Source organism: Fukomys damarensis, unplaced genomic scaffold (assembly GCF_012274545.1).
Source record: "Fukomys damarensis isolate Sample0158 unplaced genomic scaffold, DMR_v1.0_HiC HiC_scaffold_29, whole genome shotgun sequence".
Taxonomy (NCBI): Eukaryota; Metazoa; Chordata; class Mammalia; order Rodentia; family Bathyergidae; genus Fukomys; species Fukomys damarensis.
Window position 1 is genome coordinate 33,198,572 of NW_022900941.1, and position 20,475 is coordinate 33,219,046.

General features: G+C 34.0%; 1 protein-coding gene across 3 annotated transcripts in view; it reads right to left on the reverse strand.

Moving 5' to 3' along the window:
* Positions 1-1,541: 1,541 nt before the first annotated feature.
* The window catches only part of Stam2 (signal transducing adaptor molecule 2), a 54,028-nt gene continuing 35,094 nt past the window's right edge, over positions 1,542-20,475 (reverse strand). For 2 of the 3 annotated variants that reach the window (XM_010641403.2, XM_019210196.2), the window contains exons 8-14: positions 16,156-16,250; positions 13,675-13,757; positions 13,448-13,535; positions 12,333-12,387; positions 8,552-8,705; positions 5,647-5,816; positions 1,542-4,250 (exon numbers count right to left, since the gene is read on the reverse strand). In XM_010641403.2, coding sequence (XP_010639705.1) covers positions 4,025-4,250; positions 5,647-5,816; positions 8,552-8,705; positions 12,333-12,387; positions 13,448-13,535; positions 13,675-13,757; positions 16,156-16,250 — 871 coding nt within the window. In that variant the 3' untranslated portion in view covers positions 1,542-4,024. The remainder of the gene's footprint in view (positions 4,251-5,646; positions 5,817-8,551; positions 8,706-12,332; positions 12,388-13,447; positions 13,536-13,674; positions 13,758-16,155; positions 16,251-20,475) is intronic. The other variant, XM_010641404.2, reaches the window with a different exon arrangement.

Here is a 20,475-nt window from a genome sequence, read left to right on the forward strand (position 1 = left end):
TTTTTTTTTTCCTGGTACCGGGGACTGAACTCGAGTCCTTGTGCTTTGTGAGGCAGGCAGCGGAACCACTAAGCTAAATCCCCAGCAAAAAATCTCTTTTTCAGTAGCGTTTGTGGGGAAATGTCTACCCTACTTTGTTTCTCTGTTCCTGTTTACCTTTGAACGTTTGTTTTCCCCATCATTAAATATGTACTACTAAAGATGACAAGAGTAGACAGAAAATGCAAAAGATTATAGCCTTGTTCGTTGTGAACTCTAGCATTAAAAATAATCAGTTACTGAGGGCCAGGGTACTGAACCTGCCTTGAAAGCACAAGGTCTTGAATTCAATTCCCGGTACAAAAAAAAAAAAAAAATCAGTCACTGTAATGTAGATGAGAGATTAAAAATCAGTAAAATGAGATGATGGAATTAATAAGGGTCATTATTTCATCTATCCATGAAAAGCCACGACAGTTTAGACAAGATAAAAACACTGCTACTGGACAACAGACATCTTTCTCAGAATTCCTGGGTCAATTTGAAGAAATCTTATGTGCTTAGTACTCAGAATTCACTGAATACTTACTCATGTTTATTAGTTTCCTAGGTAGGACTACTGTAATAAAGTACCACATAATTGGAGGCTTAAAACATTTTTTTATTTCTCTCAGTTCTGGAGGTTAGAAGTCTGAAACTGAGGGCTGAGCAGGGCTGTATCCCTTGGAAGGCTCTAGGGAAGAATCCTTTTCCTCTTCCAGCTTCTGATGGTCCCAGGGAGCCTTGTGACAGCACAACTCCAAGTTTAGCCTCCACCATCACGTGGCCTCATTGTGTCAGTGTTTTCTCTTCCTACAAGGGCTCCAAGTCTTGGAGGCCACCCCTAAACTCATCATGACTTCCACTCAAGATTTTTAATTACATGTGCAGACTCCACTTGCAAAAAAAGTAACACTGGCATTCTAGGTGACAAGGATGGGAGGGCATTATTTATCTCACTATGCCATGCAAGCAACATAATTTCTCTTTTTAGAATCAGTAAGGTTGGAAAAAACCTCTCAAATTCAAACTTAATTTGATAAAATTAGAATTATTTCTCTGCAAGGGAAATTTTAAAAAATCTTTAATCTTCAAAAGAAAACTAAATCAAACAATAAAAATATCAAATTGAGTTCTCTTATTGATTAAAGCTGACATAAGTAATGAAAACTTCCTTTTGACAGAAACAAATCATAAGTCAGTGCTATATTATTTATAATTACTTCAAAAATAAGTTCAGCATTCTCATCATAATGACAATTCAATAAATCCTTGCCTAGCACTCAGGAGTGTTAATATCATAGTTTTTACTAAGAAAATTCTTTGTAAAAATTCTTAAGCCATTAAATTTTTTTGCAGTTCTGGGGATCAAATCTACAGCCTTAAGCATGCTAAGAACACATGCTCTACCACTACCACTACCACTGAGCTACATCCCCAGCTCAACTATATACATATATATTTTTGGGGGGGTACTGGGGACTGAACTCAGGACTTGCACTTGCAAGGCAGGTGGTGGCACCACTGAACTAAATCCCTAGCCCTCAACCACATATTTTTAAACATTTACAATTTTTTAAATTCAGAAGGTACAATTTTATAACTACCTTCACCATACAGTAAAATGTTACACAGTTTAATACCAGCTACTTGAAGCAGAATAAGATAACAATGTATCTGCAAATAAATTCAAATACTAAATGACAAATATTACAATTAATAATCGGTTAATGTGTAAATAAATTACCAAAATAAGAGACAATCTTGGCTGGCTGTACATTTTTCAAACAATACAAACATATTTCAGTTTATACATTTTAACACCCAGGTGAATTTGCCATATTATAAAATTATTTCTATTATAAATTTTCAGGAATTCTTTCTAATGTACTGAGGAAAAGCAGAAGTTTTTTTTTTTTTAAATTTTTGATACAGAACAGGATGAACCCAACTTAGGGATCTTAAACTAGACACTGCCTTTGGCAGAAAACATGTAAATATAAAAAATCTTAAAATAAATACAATCCATAAGATTATGGGAAAAAAAGAACAACCTTGTATTTCTTAACATTTTAAAAAAAGATCAACAGAAACAGTATCATTTTTATACTAACAATAATTGCTAAGACAAATTCCTTATAAATGGCAAAAATAAAAATTTTTTAAGAGGAAACTTCTGCATGATTAAATTTCACAGATAAATGCCAATATACCATATTTAAATATGTTATGTTTTATGATTAATGATGTTACTTGAACTTAATTGGCTGATCCCAATTTAGTAGATATTTATGCTGAACTACAATTCAGATGACAATTGAACAAAACTTATTTATACAAACATTAAAATAAATTTACTAAGTACAGTTTAGAAGAAAATGTAAGATTCTGCATATGAATGCAAATATTATTATCAAGAGCAGCTTTGAATTTTGTTTTTTGTTTTCTTTTTCTTTTTTTTTAAGAACAGATTTGTTTCCAATAAAGTAAGGTGCCATTTAAAAAAGTTTTTAAAGTATATAATAACTGAATTTACCTGAAAGGAAAATACTGAATGATAAACAGACCACAAGTCATTAAAGGTTAAATTTTCTTTTCAGTAATTTGTATCTGAAACAAGATAACGACAGACATTAAGCTTTCAAATTTTGTTTGAGGATAAAGTTTCTTTGAAAAAGGAACATACATGCAATAAAAATCTCTGTAAATAGACAAATGACAAAATTTGCAGAATTATTCTCAAATGGATTCTTTGTAGAAAGATCAAATACTTAAAAAAAATAGAAATTTTTGTATCCATGCAAAAAGTTTTAATTTTTTAAAAATTAAACGTATGTCCAGTATTTTTCCCAGTCTAAATATCACATATCTATAGGCATACATATCTGCATTTTCTATTTTGTATTTTGAAATTTTCAATACAAAACAATCCATATTGATTTTTATTATCAACTTCTATAGTATGTGGAATCCCAAAGGTTCAGATTTCTGAAAGGAATGAAAAATTTTTCAACAGCTTAAGATGACAGCTTAGCAATGGTACGAGAATCATTTCTTTAAAAACACACACATTACTAAAAACACACTTATCACCCATGCTTGGTTTAGATCACATCAAATTATTAGGAATGTCTCTTATCATCCCTTATCATCCATAAAAAAGAAATATAGCAGCTTTTCATGCCACACTGCAGGAAGGAAAACAATGGACCATATCTTCATTAGACAATGGCCAAAGTCACTTGAAAGTCATTAGTGTTAATTCCAAATACCAGGGATGTTTGCAAGAAAGGAAATAATTTCCCCTGGGATTGGAAATGTTTTGTGAGCCTTCTATGGTGACTGTTTAGGGGACAGGCTAAATGCTTTACTACACATCTGCATTTACATGGTTTTCACTTTTAATAAGAGAAAACATTTTTGTTCCTTCCAAATTGCTCTTGCTTCTGTAGACAATTACATGCTAATTGTTATTCAACATAACACTGACAGAAAAACTGACAGTACTGCAAACACAACTGCAATTTAAGGAGCCAAAAGGAAATACTTTGGCAAGCTAAATGCTCACACAAAAAGATGTTTGCCTTTGAAAACAATAGTGTGTGGGAAACCCTGACAAAAATATGCAGACAAAAAATATTTAAAGGTCTCTAGTGCTCTTTTCATAACATAGTAGAAGGAAACAATGGTTTCTTTAAAGTAAAAAGTTTACACTTCTATCCCATATTATTTAGTGTCATAAGGGTATTTACTGGGTGTCCAGATTTATGTAGAGACATTTGAAAGCACAACAAAACCAACTGGAAGTACCTTTAAGCTGCCTCTGATCAAAAAACTGACTTCAAACACACTAGACTGAAAAAATAATAATAATAATAACCCTTTCATGGCCTTTAGAGTAAGACAGATTTTGTGCTTTATTTATTATGGTCCTTTTGAGTTGAAAGGAAAAAAGTTTTAATATTTCCAGACATACTTATGAAGGCTTCAAGAAAATGCTTTGTCTCTACAGGAGAGGCTGCTGATGGTAATTTGTTTGTTGCTCTGTAACGGAGTGAGCTGGAACTGCCACTGGAAAGCCTGCCAGTTGTGGTAAACTGCAAGTAGTGCTCTGGTAAGTTGACATATCCAAGGACATCCCCATCTGCTGCGTGTAGGCAGCTGTACCAGTAGCTGATGGAAGGTTAGAGTTCTGGTTCATGTAAGGATTGGACACAGTGTCTTGTCGGGTGCTACAAACAAAATTTTAAAGAGGAAATCATATTTACTTTGATTGTCTAGGTTATCAGAGATCAATCATAATAAAAAAACAACTTGTCCAAGTCTATGCAGCTTTGCTACTTTGACTATGATTTAATCACTCCAGGTATCAAAAACTGTAAACACAATTTTACATCTGGTAAGAGAGGAATGCTCAAAAAGCAGCACAACCTAAGATTATAAAGCCTGTTTAATGTCCTTTCTCCAAAATTCCTCATAAAAACATTTAAAAACTAAGGAGGTACAAACTGTTTGTGACTGTGCTCCCCATATCTAGGTTCAATGAGAAAGCAGCCGTGGCTCCAGATGCACTTTTCAGCCCACTGTCCATTCTCACCTCCCAAGCAAGAAGCCCTTCTTCTCACTACTCTTCAACCTTTCCTTCCAGAGGAACTTTTCACTTCAACGACAGAACTGTAATCTGCATAGGATCTAGAATCTACCCTCAGAGTAGTACAGAAGACTAATTGACTTACTACCACTACTAATACACACTAAACTAAGCTGAAAAATCATGGTAAGTTGAAGGATTTCTGTTTTCTCCTGAATCTACTATGGTAGAAAATTTCTTTTAAAATATATTTAATTTTAAATTATACCACATACACTGCTTGCAATATAGAAGGTTTAAGTTTTTTCCTCTTACCTCTAATGTTGCTCAGTGTAATGAAATTTTAATAAACAAACACCAATATAAACAGGTTTAAGTTCAAACAAACACCAATATAAACAGTTTTATTTAATTTTTAAGTAATGTCTAAACTCACACTCATGGAATTTAAGACTAGAAAGGTACCTCAGAAATCATGTAAAAATGATTATATTGAATAAACATTTTCTGCGGTGAAAGTAAATAAAAAAAGTATTTAAAATGTAATTCTGAAGGAAGTGTTCATACAAAAAATTCCACAGCTCTAACACACTGCCTTTTTGGGGGGAAGACAGGGTACCGGGGATCAAACTCAGGCCCTCGCGCTTGCGAGGCAGGTGGCGCAACCACTGAGCTAAATCCCCAGCCTTCAAACATACTTCCTTTGAAGAGTCAAAGTGACAACAATTTTCTAACAGGAGTGTGGTCAGATAAATAAGTCTGTGTTGATTATTGCACTGTGCTAACCATGTCATGGGAGTAGTCGCCATAAAAGATAATTAGCTTTGTTTTGTCCTAAGGTTCTAAACTGTAGGTTTAAAAGTGGGCAGCCATCATAGTATGGGTGGTAATGCCAAGGGCAGCCCTATCCCACTTTATGCCCAAGCATTTCTATAACTTCATTTTAAGAATAAAAATCAGGATTACAACAGAGAAGGGTCTACAATATTCTTATTCTAAAAGTTTATGAAAAATTAACACAGGTCCCCAAAACTTACCTTAAATATGGAGTTTGAGCAGTTTGCGCTGTGACTGAGGAATTCACATTTGGAGGCAGAGATTGCAGCGAACTAGCATGATCTGGTCCTAGACTATAGCTTTGGGCAGCAGTTACTTGGTGAAGGCTTTGACCCATGTAGTTTCCACCATGTGATTGAATTGGGTATGTCTAATAAGCAAAAGGAAAAATTTGACTCACTGCTCTCTCAAACACCAACCTAGCCTATCTGAAACTTTAACAGACTTTAAAAGGCAGGGTTACAGTTCTTTGGGGAACAATCTGATTCTACCCATCTATCCATCCTAGAGCAAAATGTGAAGAGTTTGCAAATCACAGTGCCAAACTGTGCATGAAATCTATGATTTGCTTGGTTGTTCTTGAATTTTGCAGGAGATTGGGCAGAAGACAAGAAAGAAGAGAGGTGGTGTATTTTTAAGTATTAAGTTGGAATTGATCCAGACTGCCAATTACTCAGAAATGTGTTTTGCCATGAAGCTACAGAACACTCCCCTGAAGGGAAGCCCTTTGGCACCAAGGTCTCCATGAGAATGACAACCTTCACTCTCACAATTCCTTCCTAGAGGAGAAAATGTTGAAAAAGACATGTTGTCAGGATGCCAGGATCCTGATGGCAATGTCTACTGCATATCCTACATTCAGCACAGACAGGACAAAAGAAAAGAGCTGTGGGTAGGGGATTAGATGTGTCCTTAGACGAAAAAAAGAAATGGCCTCGGTCACTGGATATTTATCTGTGCCCTACTTAATTTGCATGGTAACAGCTTCTTAAAGACAGAGTCTGTCTACTTACACAGCATTGATGTGTACACAACACAATGCACATGTTTCATAAATATAAAGGCGATTTTTTTTTTTGGATACTGGAGATTGAACTCGGGGCCTTGCGCATTAGAGGCAGGTGCAGTGCTGCTGAGCTAAATCCCCAGCCCTAACGGCTACTTTTAAAAGCAAAGATCATTCACATTAAGATTTAGAATACTAGATCTGCAAAATAAACTGTATTAGGTGCAATCATTTAACCTCCTTAGCAGACATGCAACAACTAGCTGACAAGTAGTAGAAACTGGAACAGACCTGTTCTGCAGTTTAGGGATCTCAATGGCCTAGTACCACAAAAGGTGTTGTCTCACCTGACTCTAGCAGAGCTATTTTTCAAATTAAAACAGAAACTTCACACTGAGCTATATCAGCAGCCCTTTTCTAAGTTTTTGAGATAGGGTCTCACTAAATTGCTCAGGATGGGTTTAAATTTGGGATACTCCTGTTTCAGACTCCCAGGGACCTGTAATTACAGATGTGAGCTACCATACCTGACTTCAAGTACTCTTATGTACGAACAGTATAGATAGAGGTTATGTAAAGAATCATACCGACAGAAAGTTAACATCAAAGAAATTAGTTGTGGTTAGCCAAGCACAGTGGCAAACATCTGTAATCCCAGCAGTCTGGGAGGCCGAGGCAAGAGGATTCCTAAATTCAAGTCTGGTCTGGGTTTAATCTCCAGTACCACCACCATAATAAAATTAGTTGTGATTAACAAAACAGATTATAAATAGGATGCAATTAAACACAAAAGCTTAAACACAGGAACGACAAACCTTTACAAACACAATCAAATATGTAGTCCTATCATACAGTGACACAGACACTTCTATGATGGTACCTCACTTTATACTTTGCTTTATGATTTTGGTGAAGATGGCTGCATTTGTGTTTGTGTGGGTAAAATGGTTGTAGCTGTGTTTGTCACCCAATCCAGAGTTTGCAAATGGAAGAAAATTTTGCTGAATACTTTGTTTGCAAACCAGATTATGTGCAAAGAGAAGCATTCATGAACCAAGCTATTACTCTATTTTATTCCATTTCACAGCACCAATAAATGTCACATCATCTAATTTGTGCATCCACATCCTGCCTTTTCTTTTTGGTATTCCCTTCATACTCTTTTACATACTACATAGTTGTCATAAACTAACTATGTAATTTTGCTCATCTAAGTTCATTTTGAGTTTGTAAACTGGCTAAAATTTGGAAAAGGCTTTAAAATAAGGATGTTGATATTCATGGCACCTGTTAAGCATAAAAAAGGTAAAAAGTACTGGGGAAAGATGCTGATTATGGATGGCATATGGTGTTTGCACCTCATAGGCCTGAATCATAAAATCACATACAAATCTTAAATTTTTTTTTTTTTTTTTGCAGTGACGGGGACCAAATTCAGGACCTTGTACTTTCGAGGCAGGTGCGGTGCCATTGAGCTAAATCCCTGGCTCTATAATGTATGTTCTGAGGACAAAAGTTCATTGAGCAAGACTTTTTTTTTGGTACTGGGAAATGAACTCAGGACTTTGCACTTGCAAGGCAGGGAGTGACCCCACTGAGCTAAATCCCTGGACCTTAAGCAAGCCTTTTAAAAATAATGTAAGTCAAAAAATCTTGGAAAAAAAAAAAAAAGATTTTCCAAGAAATGTTCTATCTTGGTGAAGAACAGGAATAGCACCAGCACCTCACCCAAGAGCCATCTGAAACACTGGGTCCTAAATGAGAGGGTCTGTTATTTTATACAGTAGTTACAAAAAGGATTTATATTTCCATAAAGATTGGTGCTTTATACTTACAGAAGCCTATGAAAAGCTCAGAATTCCTTCAGATATTTAATGGTCTTTTCATTCATGTTAAAACTGAGCTAACTAAAATGCATTTCTGAATAATCAAGATCTAATTCTAGTCAAATTAACTGCTTGACTAATATTTCCTAAAACTATTAAAGACATGTTTTATAATTTTATTCATGGTCTACTGAAATTAATACTATGCTTTAAACCTTTTTAAAAAATTTAGAACTATAATTTTGAAAAATATTCTTAAAAAAACCTGCTTACCTGCAATGGAGCCCCAGCTGATGTAGAGGGGTAATGTGCTGAAGGATGGAGTTTCGAGTAGACTGAATACACTGGCGCTTCATTCACCAGTTTGTTATACAGTTCCAGAGCTTCCAAGACTTTTACATTCAATTCAGACAACTCTGAATGCTTCCTGATAGAAGAAAAGCATTTTGAGACTCTTCTAACTTTTTAAGCATGTATTTAGCAATGTAAATTGCTTTTTAAATTTATTAATTTCTTACTTGTATTTATTTTTATATACAATGAAAATATTCAGAAAGAAAAAGGAAGGAGAAATTCTCATAATAACTAGGCTATTATTACTTACCTGATAAAAAGCAATCAATTCATAATTTTGGTGCTAGGAGAATTAAGTTTAATTGTTATAGGTTTCTTCTGAAAATTCATTTATAAAGAAAAATAAGTTTCTCAATTTAGGTAAGAGTCCCAGTCTTAATTATAAATATCAGTAAAAGAAAGTATTTGGTTAAGGCTCAGACCCTCTGTAAAATCACTTACATATATCCATGAAAGGACCAACTAAAAAAATCATCAATAATTATTCTCAAAAATGCAAGTAAAAATGTATACACTATCTGATCTGGACTGTTCTTTTATACTGGTTTGTTGGTTTTGATGAAGTAAAACAAGATACTTGCCCAAATGGTATTTTCATATTTGTCACAGAAACTGAAGAACTTTGGTACAAGATTGTACTGACTTGGTACAATTTTGTCTGTTCTCTTAAGAGTAATAAGCAACTATTTCTGCAACTGCTAATTTTATGAAAGCTAAGTGGCCATTTTTAATCAGCCTAAAGCATGCATAAACTTGTTTATTGGATGATTATTTCCATATAAACACAGGCAAGAAACAAAAGGTAGACAAACAGTAAAGGGCAACCAGGTTAAAAACATGGACTAACTCCCATGAAAACTTTTTATCTTTCCTCTACTAGAATCTGTTATGTCTGAATAAAAAAAAAGGTTGTTGTTCTCTCTTGCTTGAATGACTATATAAAGCATGTCAAACTATTTTTAGAAATAGTGCAAACCACCCAAACCTACAGAAATTAAGTGTACATGCTAACAAATGTGTGACTAAGAACCATAAGAATTTGGTACACACAACCCAGTATGCTTATAAAACACCAAGAGAACACAGCAGAAGCCATGATCGCTATACTGTATCATCACCTTTAAAGATCTTAAGCAACCTCAAAGCAATACCAAATTTTTACTATGTCTGAAATTCTACTAGAAGAAAAGCAAGCAGAAAGTATGCTTGTCTCCTTCAAAGAGACCACAATCTATTGGCGAGATAAGATTAAGAACATAAAAGACATCAAATAATATAACATACAATTGAATCCAAAATTATACAGAATAAGTAGAGAGCAGAAGAATTTAGAAAAAATAATTTGGGCTGTGGGTAAACTGAAAAGGCAAAGCTGGGACTTAAGCTGTCCTCTACAGAAAGATGGACAGGGAAAGCTGAAAAGGGAGCCTGCAAAGTTGGTAGGACAGTGTGGACGAAGGCAAACACAAGGGACATGCAAGGTAGACAGAGGATGAAAGGAGGATCTTGATCAGGTAGACACTAGGAAATTAGAACCGTCTGGAACACAGTTAAGTCTAGACAACAGATCTCCCTTCAAAAACCCTATCTAAATTTTTTGGAGTCAATTTACATGGTTAGCTAATTTCTTAGTATGATAAATGCTACAAAATTTTATTTTGTACAATGACAGACTGAAGTAAAATGGCAATTTAGTTTTCTGAACAGAGCTATTTTTCTTAGAAATAATAAGCTGTTGATGACCCACCCATTCAAGAGAAGAAACTACATTTTATTTACCTTCAAACACCCAACAAGAGTAAACAGTCAACAAAAATTTGTGGAAGTGCAGAAAGTTATTTTCCATAATGGAAGCTGCATCTGCAATCAGTGATCATGAAAATACCAGTCGACTTAATCAAAAACAAATGGCCCAGGTTCGTTTCCTGGCCAATGCATAGTACCACTTTTCTATTGGGCCCGGGTTTAGCTCAGTGATTCTACCACCTGCTTTGCAAGCACAAGGACCCAAGTTCGATCCCCAGTACAAAAAAAAAAAAAATTTGGTAAGAGAACTGATGACAGATGAGCTCTCATTCAAAAAATTAACTTTGCAGAAAGTCACTGAGTTTTAATGAGAGATGTTTTCCTTTAATGACATTCTTTTTTTTTCCCCCCAGTACCAGGGATCAAACTCAGGACCTTGTGCCTATAAGCAGGTGCGGCACCACTAAGCTAAATCTCCAGCCCCTAATGACATTCTTTTAATCAACAAAAATAAGACTAAACTGTCTTTTCCTCTGCTCTTTTTTTTTTTTTTACTATATATTACATCTTTCCATGTTAGCGACATGTACCAAGGACAATGACTGCTAGCGTGGAATTTGTGGATGTATTTAGTTACTTTCAATTTTGTTGTCATAAATAACAATTGATGCACCCTTAATATTTAAATCTTTGCATAATGTCCTTATATACTTATTGTGGGCTTGAAATTGCTGGGTTAAAAGACAGGGACTACATTTAGGCTCTAGAAAAGATTATAATTAATCTCCTACCCACACCTAAGGCACTACTATTATATGTTCTTCCTCCTCCTCTTGATCCGCCTTCTCCTCCTACTACTACCACCCCCTTCTTCATCCTTTCCCTTCCTCCACCTCTTCCTCCTCTTCTTCCTTCTTCCTCCTGTTCCTCTTCTTTTCATTTTTCCTTTCAGTCTTTTTAATTTTTAAACTTTTTCCATTAGATCATTTAGTAACCATTAACATCCTTTCACTGAAACAATGTAGTATATGTCTAAGTAGATTTTTACTGCTCTCTAAAATATGTCTACCACCATCATTGACTAACTGCTACAGGGACTTACTTTTAAATTTTGTAGAAAACATAAACAATTCATAAGAAATGCTCCATGGAGCAAAACTTACAATCTTTAGTGACTGGAATGCCTTGCTGCTACAGCACTTCTCCGCTAGAGGCAGAAAATAGGGTTTCCTATTGCTCTAAATCCCTTTCTTCTTGTGCTTTTTTATGTAATAAGTAGGGCTAGAAAGGGATGACACTGAATAATAAGGAAGACCTTATCCTTTGTCTTCATTCAGAATGGCCTCTGCCTCTAACTTCAGATAGAAAGCTCTAAGGAACTGGAGAAAAAGGCAGAACCAAGTTAAAAGCTTAAAACTCTTGATATAGTTTGTCTTCTAGTGCTGCTGCCACTTCTAAACAACAATAAAATCGGTGGGATAATAAAATCAAAGGGGCAACAGAAAAAAATACAAGGAAGGGAGACAAGAAGAGAAAGTACACTGCACTGGATTTAGCTTCCCAAAATTGCAAAATTTCACTTTTATAAAAGTACTGTTCGTCATGTAACAAATCAGTGTTGGCCTAAGGTCCCTGTTTTCATTTTGTTTCTAGTCATTTTATTCTTCATCACTCACTATCCTTTCAATTCCAGCTCAAGTGAAAAAATGACTGGCGTGATAAAAACAAAAGTCTATGAGTCTATGTATATTACAATGCTGACATTATAAAAATGAAAAAAATTCCCTGCCAAAATAACAAATAATCACTCTGCTATTACCTCGGATGAATCTGAGAAACTGAAAAAATAATTTTAACAGATAATACAGTTCCACAACTTTTACTAGTTTTAAGTTTGCCAAGAACAAGTAAATCTATGGTAACTACTTTCTATTCTTTGCTTGAAAAATCTCACCTGTCAATCTCTTCAAGTTTCTCATCTATCATTGGACCCATCTGTTGACAGATATCTGTAAATACAAAAATATGTAAAAGTCTCACAATTTCATCTAGTTTAAGCCAATTTCAACAATTTAACAGTGGAGTACCAATATGCATTACCATGAATAAGTTAAGCTTATGCTAGAGAAAGGACTATAAGGACCAGTTTTAATACTATTTAGCATAAACACTACTATATATTACTACCATGTGACCAAAGACAAGGCTGAAATTTAAAAAATCTTATCGTATTTCTTGGAACTATTAAATTTACAGACTATGCTATTTGGAATTATCCTAAAGTCAAAGGGCATCTAGAAAACTATTAGCTAAGTAAGATGAACTTGAGCCACACTATAAAATATATAACCATGTGTAGATTAAATACGAACATTTTTCATTAAAGAAATTTTATTTTTGTTTTGGTTTGGTTTTTTGGTACCGGGGATCAAACTCGGGTCCCTTCACTTGCAAGGCAGGCAGGGGAACCACTGAGCTAAATCCCCAGCCCAAAGAGATTTTAAAGTTAAATATTATGTATATTTCCAAATACAATCACAGGTAATAACAGCATATTATCCTATATTTATAACCAGATTATTAAGATTTATCCATTAACTACAGATATTTGTAATAATTAAAAAAACAAAGTATTTTAATTGCTTTGAATTTCTCAGATTAAAACATTAGCATGCATAAAATAATTACATTATAAGGTTAACATTTAGTATGTATAAAGTGGACATTCAAAGTCATGGCACAAGAGAAACAAGAATGAGAATTTTTAATATTTTGATTCAATTAATTAAATAAGCTATTATTTCTAATTCTGTCCTGCTTTTGGACTCCAAATCTCCCACCAGTTTCAACAGTGGACTTACAGAAATACTAAGACTTCCTTCTTGAAAAGGATAAACATGTATGAAAATACTTTTCAGTGATACTCTTTACTATGTTACTGTACTAGTCTGCTCTCCAGCAGTGTCTTCTAATCTCAAAAAGCAAATCCAAAGTAGAAGAAACTCAATCTATCATGAATAGATAAAATATTAAATAGTATTACATTGGTCTCTCCTATTAACGAAGTACCTTCCAAATCCAAGAGTTCTTGAGAATCTGGTTTTGAATCTGCTGGATCTATATTCTGGAGCACCCTCAGGGCTCTATCCATCTTATCCTAAAAAAGTAACGGAGACACTAAACAGTAAAAGAGCTTCAACTGTAGTGAATATAAAATTACTATTTCCAAGCATTCTCAAAGGTAATATATTTAGAAGTCTTGATAGTTTAACTATTAAACAAAAGAAGGACTCTACCTCATCTATATAAACAGGCTCAGGTTCTGATTTCTTAATTTCCTCCACATCATCATCAATTACATTCAATTTGTCCACAGCTGCTATGGAAACAAAGTAATCTTTAAGTTCTTAGCATTCACTTTGATAATTTATTCATTAACTTATAAATGACCTATGATTATCCATATGAAAAAAACCACAAAATCTTTAAATAGATATCACATTTCACAATCAAAGTTATTACATATGTTTATTCAGTGTCATTCATGTCACAAATATTCATGTATATTCAGTACTTTACAATGCACTCAGCATTATTTTAGGGACTTATACATATTCCAAGGAATATAACAAGATCCCTGCACTCATGTGACTTAGGTTCTAGTTGAACAAGTAAGCAATATTAATGGAAGATGTCATTATAGGTATTTACTTGAAAATTGATGGTTACCACTAGGTGAAAAATATACAAGTACATAACTATCTACAAAACTAATTTCATAATGATATCTGAGTTAGTTCTATTTACACTTCTGTCTTCTATTAAGGAAAAACTTTTACTTCCTATATGAACAAATTAAACCTGATTTTAACCTAAGTTTGGTAACAGTTAAAATAACACAAACCAAATACCTTTGGTTTTTGTTAATTCTTACAGTGCTGAGGGTCAAACCCAGGGACTTGTATATGCTAGGTAAGCACTCTCCCACTGAGTTACATCATCAGCCTCACAAGAGACAACTGAGAAAATAATTTACAAGTATATATGCCCAGAAAACTAACTGTTCCTAGAATGTACTAGACTTTAAGTAACCAAAAGATTTTTAAATCCTAATAGCTACTTCACATATTTGGCTAGCTTTCAATGATGTCCTAAAGAATAGAGCTCAGTATAACACAAGAATATATAAAAACCAAGATTATACATTTTTTTTTTAGTATATGTTTTCAATACATAATAATTACATCTTGGGGAATGATACATATTCATAGTGCATCTCGATCATTTTAACCCCCTCCCCCATCCCCCACATCCACTATGTTTTACTTTCAAAACTGCAGTTCAATCATGCCAGCTTATGTCAGGGGGAAATTGTTACACAGGACCCTAAGTGTGGTTAAAAACTATTTAAAAAGATGCCTCCAATATTCCTATATACCTCGAGTCAGAGTAGAAAAATAAGTATAACTAGTAGCAAAATACTTGTTTTCAAACCAGTATCCACCCTCACAATTCAATTTTTCTGAAAGCATCATTCTATGCATATAAAGACAATACAAGTTTTAAGTTCTTTCTTTAGAACTGGTAAGGGATTAATTATATCCTTCAAAGACCCAGTCTAAGTAGACTCTTAAGTACATTCTAAGGTTAGACAAGCTGACTTTAGAATAATAGTTCTATCCCTTACTAGATAACATAAATAAATCAGCCTCAGTTTTTTTTTTTGGTTTCTTTCATTTATTTCTTTTTTTTTTCAGCTTTAATTGAGTTTATTGGTACATTTTAGGGATACAGTACAGTTACATTCATTGTTGGGATCTTGTACCTCTACATGACAAGTCTTGGTTCTCATTTTTTTCCCCTTACCCCTGCCCTCCCTTCACCCCCTCCTCCCCTCCCCATCTACAAACATTTTATTTCCATCTTTTCATTATCTCACATTTTTTTCTTAAAATAGAGTAACAAAAGTATCTATCTCATAGAATTGTGAGAATTAAGTGTAACTGTAAACAGATTTAGCACAATGCCTGACAGTGTTCAAAACCTTAACTCTTTTCTTCTGATTGTCATCAACAGTATTACTATGAACTATACACTGAGATTTCCCACCTCCCTGCCCACACAAAATGGCATTGTGCACAGCATGGCTGACAGTGACTGAGGGGGAACTACCTACGAGTGCAGAACCAAATAAAGCAGAGAAAACCTGATTCAGACACTTTAAAGTCTTGATTACATTACTTTATTCTTGCCTCAAGTTCCCTAGGATTAAATCACCAGTGAGACAAAGTTCAAAATATAACTGTGTAATCACTTGCCTGTTCCACCATGTTGGCAAACCCCCTATCTTCTCCGTGGTTCAGTCATGAATAAAAATATTCTTACTGCAGAACATACACAAACTGCCTTGTACACTGTATAATTAGATGTAGTACTTAGCTACATTTCCAGATCTTTTTTGTATTTTATTTTGAGACACAATTTCACTAAATTGCCCAGGCTAGGCTCCAACTTGTAATCCTCCTGCTTCAGCCTCCCAGAGTGCTGGGATTAGACATGTACCACCACACCTAGTTTAAATACTTTCTCAAAGGATTTAAAATATAAGGAAGAGCTTCCAGAGTTAACATGGGATAAATCAATCATTTAATTTAAATAAGAAATAGGCTAAATTATAATGACTATAAACAAATGATTTAAATAACAAGTTAAATGTGTCATAAAATTCAGGAGAAAAAAAAACTTAATAAAGTAATATTCTCTAAGATTTAACTTACCTGCTTCAGACTCTATGTTTAAATTAGCTGTCACAAAATTAGATGGGAAGAGTCCTATTCCTCTGTGATTTTCTCCTTTCCACCAATTGGCATCGCTGAAAAATGCAGTGCAATAAAATGTCATTTGCTAATCTGTATTTTAGTACTTCGTGTCAAGAGGGGTAAAGTAAAAATTAAACTTAACCGACTTTGAAAATATTAGGTTCAGCCCAGTTATACTTAAGATGATTTTCTTAAATTTAGAAAAAAAAATAACAGTACAAATACAACAAACATTCATATCCCCATGTCTACATTTAGAACTAATCAATGACTAGTAACACCTGGTTATTTAAAAAAATCAAGCAAAAGTCTCAGTGGCTCCAAGTTCCAAATTCACATTCACCATAAAATACCACCACCATAAAGCTGGTATGCAGCTTTTCCTGCCAGTTTGTATTCTTTTGTAGTATTTGTGGCAAACTATACATGGATTCTGATACACAGACTTAGATGCTAATCTGCATAGCTCTTTTCAATGTCATATCAGTACTTTCAGATCTTGCTTATCCCTTTTAAAGTTTTATCACATGGGCATGCATATTTAATTTACTCATGTCTGTATAGATTAGGTTGTTCCCAATCTTCCCTCATTATAAGAAAGGTAGTAGTGATTATCCTGGATTAGAGGGCACATACACATCTGGTTTTCTAGGTTTATTCAAGACATGGAATTTTGCTTATATTACTCAGCTACCAAGGAAGTTAAGCCAGAAAGACAGCTTGAGCCTAAGAGTTTGACACTAGCCTGTACAACTCAGCAAGATCCTGACTCAAGAAATGAAAAACAGACAAAAAAATGGACATGCTGGGCCTGGCTAAGGAATAGAAGCAGTATTTTATTAGATACTGTCAAGTGTTTCCTGTAGTAGCCATGGAAATTCACCTTCATTCTCCCAGCAGCATGCAAGAATGTCAGTGTCCCCATATATGGTAATTATATTCAAGCCTATAGTTGATACTAAACGTAGAAGAATTATGTCATTGTCCATCCACATTTGCATCTTCCAAGCATTATGTGTATTTGGTGGGTGTCTAGATTGCTTCTTCTGTGAACTGCTTATTTGTATCTTTTTCCTGGTCATTTGTCTCTTTTCATAGATCTAAGAGTTCTTCACATACTCTGGATAGTAACTGTTTCAAACAAGCAAATTCCTTTTCCCAAGATATCACTTGCATTTTAGCATATGCTTATAGTTCTTTATTCCATGTTTTTTTCCCCATGTAATGAAATTTAGCAATCATTTCTTTTTATGGCTTTTACTTCCATCTTCCTCATTTTTTTTTTTTTTGGTACCGGGGATTGAACTTGGGTCCTTGCGCTTGCGAGGCAGGCAGCAGAACCACTGACCTAAATCCCCAGCCCTCGATCTTCCTCTTCCCTTGAATTCCTAAATCTATTCTCCTACACACTTGTTTTAACAGATTTAGGTTTTATTTTTTAATCTACCTCCTGTCTTTAATTCATTTGACATTAATTTTTTTTTTCTTTTCTAGTACCAGGACCTTGTTAAACTTAAGGCCGCATGAATGTTAGACAAAGTGCTGTACCATTGCTACATAAACAAATCTTATTTTTGAATTTTGAGACAGGGTCTCATAAGTTACTTGAGCTGGCTTAAAACTTGTGGCTTAAAACTTCCTGCCTCAGCCTCCCAAGTAGCTAAGATTTTAGGTGTGCACCGTCACACCTGCCTGAAACAAAATTTTATGTACTGTGTAAAGCTAAATCAAATTTTATTTTATTTGTATTATATAAAGTTATTCATCTCAGCAACATATATTGAATCATCTACTATTTCTCCAACTAATTTTTTGCTTTGTTTTTTTTTCTTTGAGACACGGTCTCACTATGTAGTTGAGACTGACCTTGAACTCACTATGCAGCCCAAACTGGTCTTGAACTCACAGCGATCCTCCTGCCTTAGCCTCCTGAATGCTGGGATTACAGGCATGTGCCACCACGCCCAGCCTCTCCAACTAATTTTTGATACACTTTGAAACAGCAAGGTGCTATCTACTCATGAGCCTACTTCTATATTTCATTTTATTGCAATGTTTAATTCTTCCTTTTAGTTTTGCTATGGCTTCAGTCACCATGGCCCAAAAAATTTCAGTGGACAATTCAAGAAATAAATAATTTTAAGTTTTAAATTGTACATTATTGTGCACGAAGTCAATCGTCCCTTTGTCTGGCTTATCCATGGTATCTGTGCTGTGTATATGCTGTCCTCCTGTTAGTCACTCAGTTGGCTCTTGTTTGTCAGATTGACCACTGTAAGAAGATGCTTGGGTTCAAGAAAGCCTTATTTTACTTAATAACAACTCCAAAGCACAAGCATAGTGATGTTGGCACAACTGAGGTATATCATAAAGAACCCATAAAATGTTTCCTTTAGGTGAAAAGTAAAATCTCTTAACCTTTATAAGCTAAGAAAAAAATAATAATTTGCAGAAGTTGCTAAGATCTATAACACAATATTTAGAGAGACCGCAGTCACATAACTTTTATTAGAGCATTTGTTATAATTGTTCTATCTTATTTATTGTTACTGTTAATTTCTTTGTATTATTTATAAACTTGATCATAGGTATGTATATACAGGAAAAAAAGACAGTATAAATAGTGTTTATTACTATCCTTGGTTTCAGGCAGCCAGTGAGGGAGTCTTTGAATTTATTATTATCTATGGATAAGAGGGGACTACTATGTATTTACCACAACCTATTAAAATACCTTGATACCATGCAGGAAAAGTATCCTCTGTTATTCTTTTTCACACTGTATACTTTCACATTTCCATATTAATACTAAAATATAGAGTTTTGTGGAAAAAAAATTTTAGGGACTTTAATTGGAAATGCACTAAATTTGTGCAATAATATGATATGAGAAATATGAGAAAAATTAAGTCTATAATATTCAGGCTTAACATTTCTATTTGTATTTTAAGAATATAAATATGATATATGTAACATATCTTCTATATATTTCAAAGGCTTTTGTAATTTCTACATAAAGGCCTTACACATATATCTTTGTTATTCACACATAGATCATTTATGTAATTTTTATTACTATTGGGGAATGCTTTTCTATTACATTTTCTAAACAATATGATTAAGGCATACTACTGATTTTTCTATACAGAACTTATATTGAACAACCTTAACAAACTTACCAGTTTAATACTGTGCCCATTGATCACACTTTCTATACAGAGTTACAGTAGTAGAGTAGTAGTAGAGTTACAGTATCTGGGAAAAATGGTAATTTTGTTTATTCCTTTCCAAATCTTTTGGGTTTGTGTATATGTGGTATTAGTGATCAAATACACAAACTCACACATGCTAGGCATGAACTCTGAAACCCCAAAAAGAATCTTGAGAATGAATTAACTTCCGTGATTCTGAAACATTTTATTCAATGAGTTCCACACAGATATGAAGAGCTATATATTACCTAAATTCTTAAAACTAGCAAGTAAGAAATGAGTGTAGTGAGAGTTCTAAGATACTGTATTTGTTATTATCTATATAGGATAGGATAAATTCTCTTCCATGCATTTAAGGTAAGTTTTCCATTTAAAAAGGAAATTTAAACTTAAAGCAATTTTTAGATAAAACCAGAAAATTCAAACTTGTAAAATGGATACAAGGACAATTATATGGACAGTCCTCAGGAATATGCTTCCTAATGTAGGATAATTTCCCTCTCAATCATTACCACAAACACTCTGATGAAATACAAAAGTAAGCAAAACCAACAAATGCCACCTCAAAGCATGACTCCTCAGTGCTAAGCTAGCTTTATACTCTTTCCACTGACTACCAGCTAATTCTACAGAATGTTAATGGCACAAAATATTGTTTAACTTTAAATTTGTAAATTAAGGTAATTTACCACTATAATTTGACATCAACCATTTGATAATTAAGTAAAATTTTAAATGTGTCATTTATATTTAGAGCTTTTATATTAGAAAAGAATAAGTCATAACTAAGTGAAAAATGATATAAATATAAGGGAAATAAACTTTACCTTCAACAAACTGATTATTGAGCTAACATTTATGAAAATCTACAAAGAACAAACTGGTGTGTGGTATCCTATCATCCTAGCCCTCTGAGAGGCTGAAGCAGAGAAGGATTACAAATTCCAGGCCAGTCACAGGAAACTTAGCTAGATCCTATCTCAAAATTTAAAAAGGAGTGAGAATATACCTTAGTGTGAAGGTCCTGGGTCAATTTTCAGTATTGAAAAAAAAAAAAAAAAAAAAA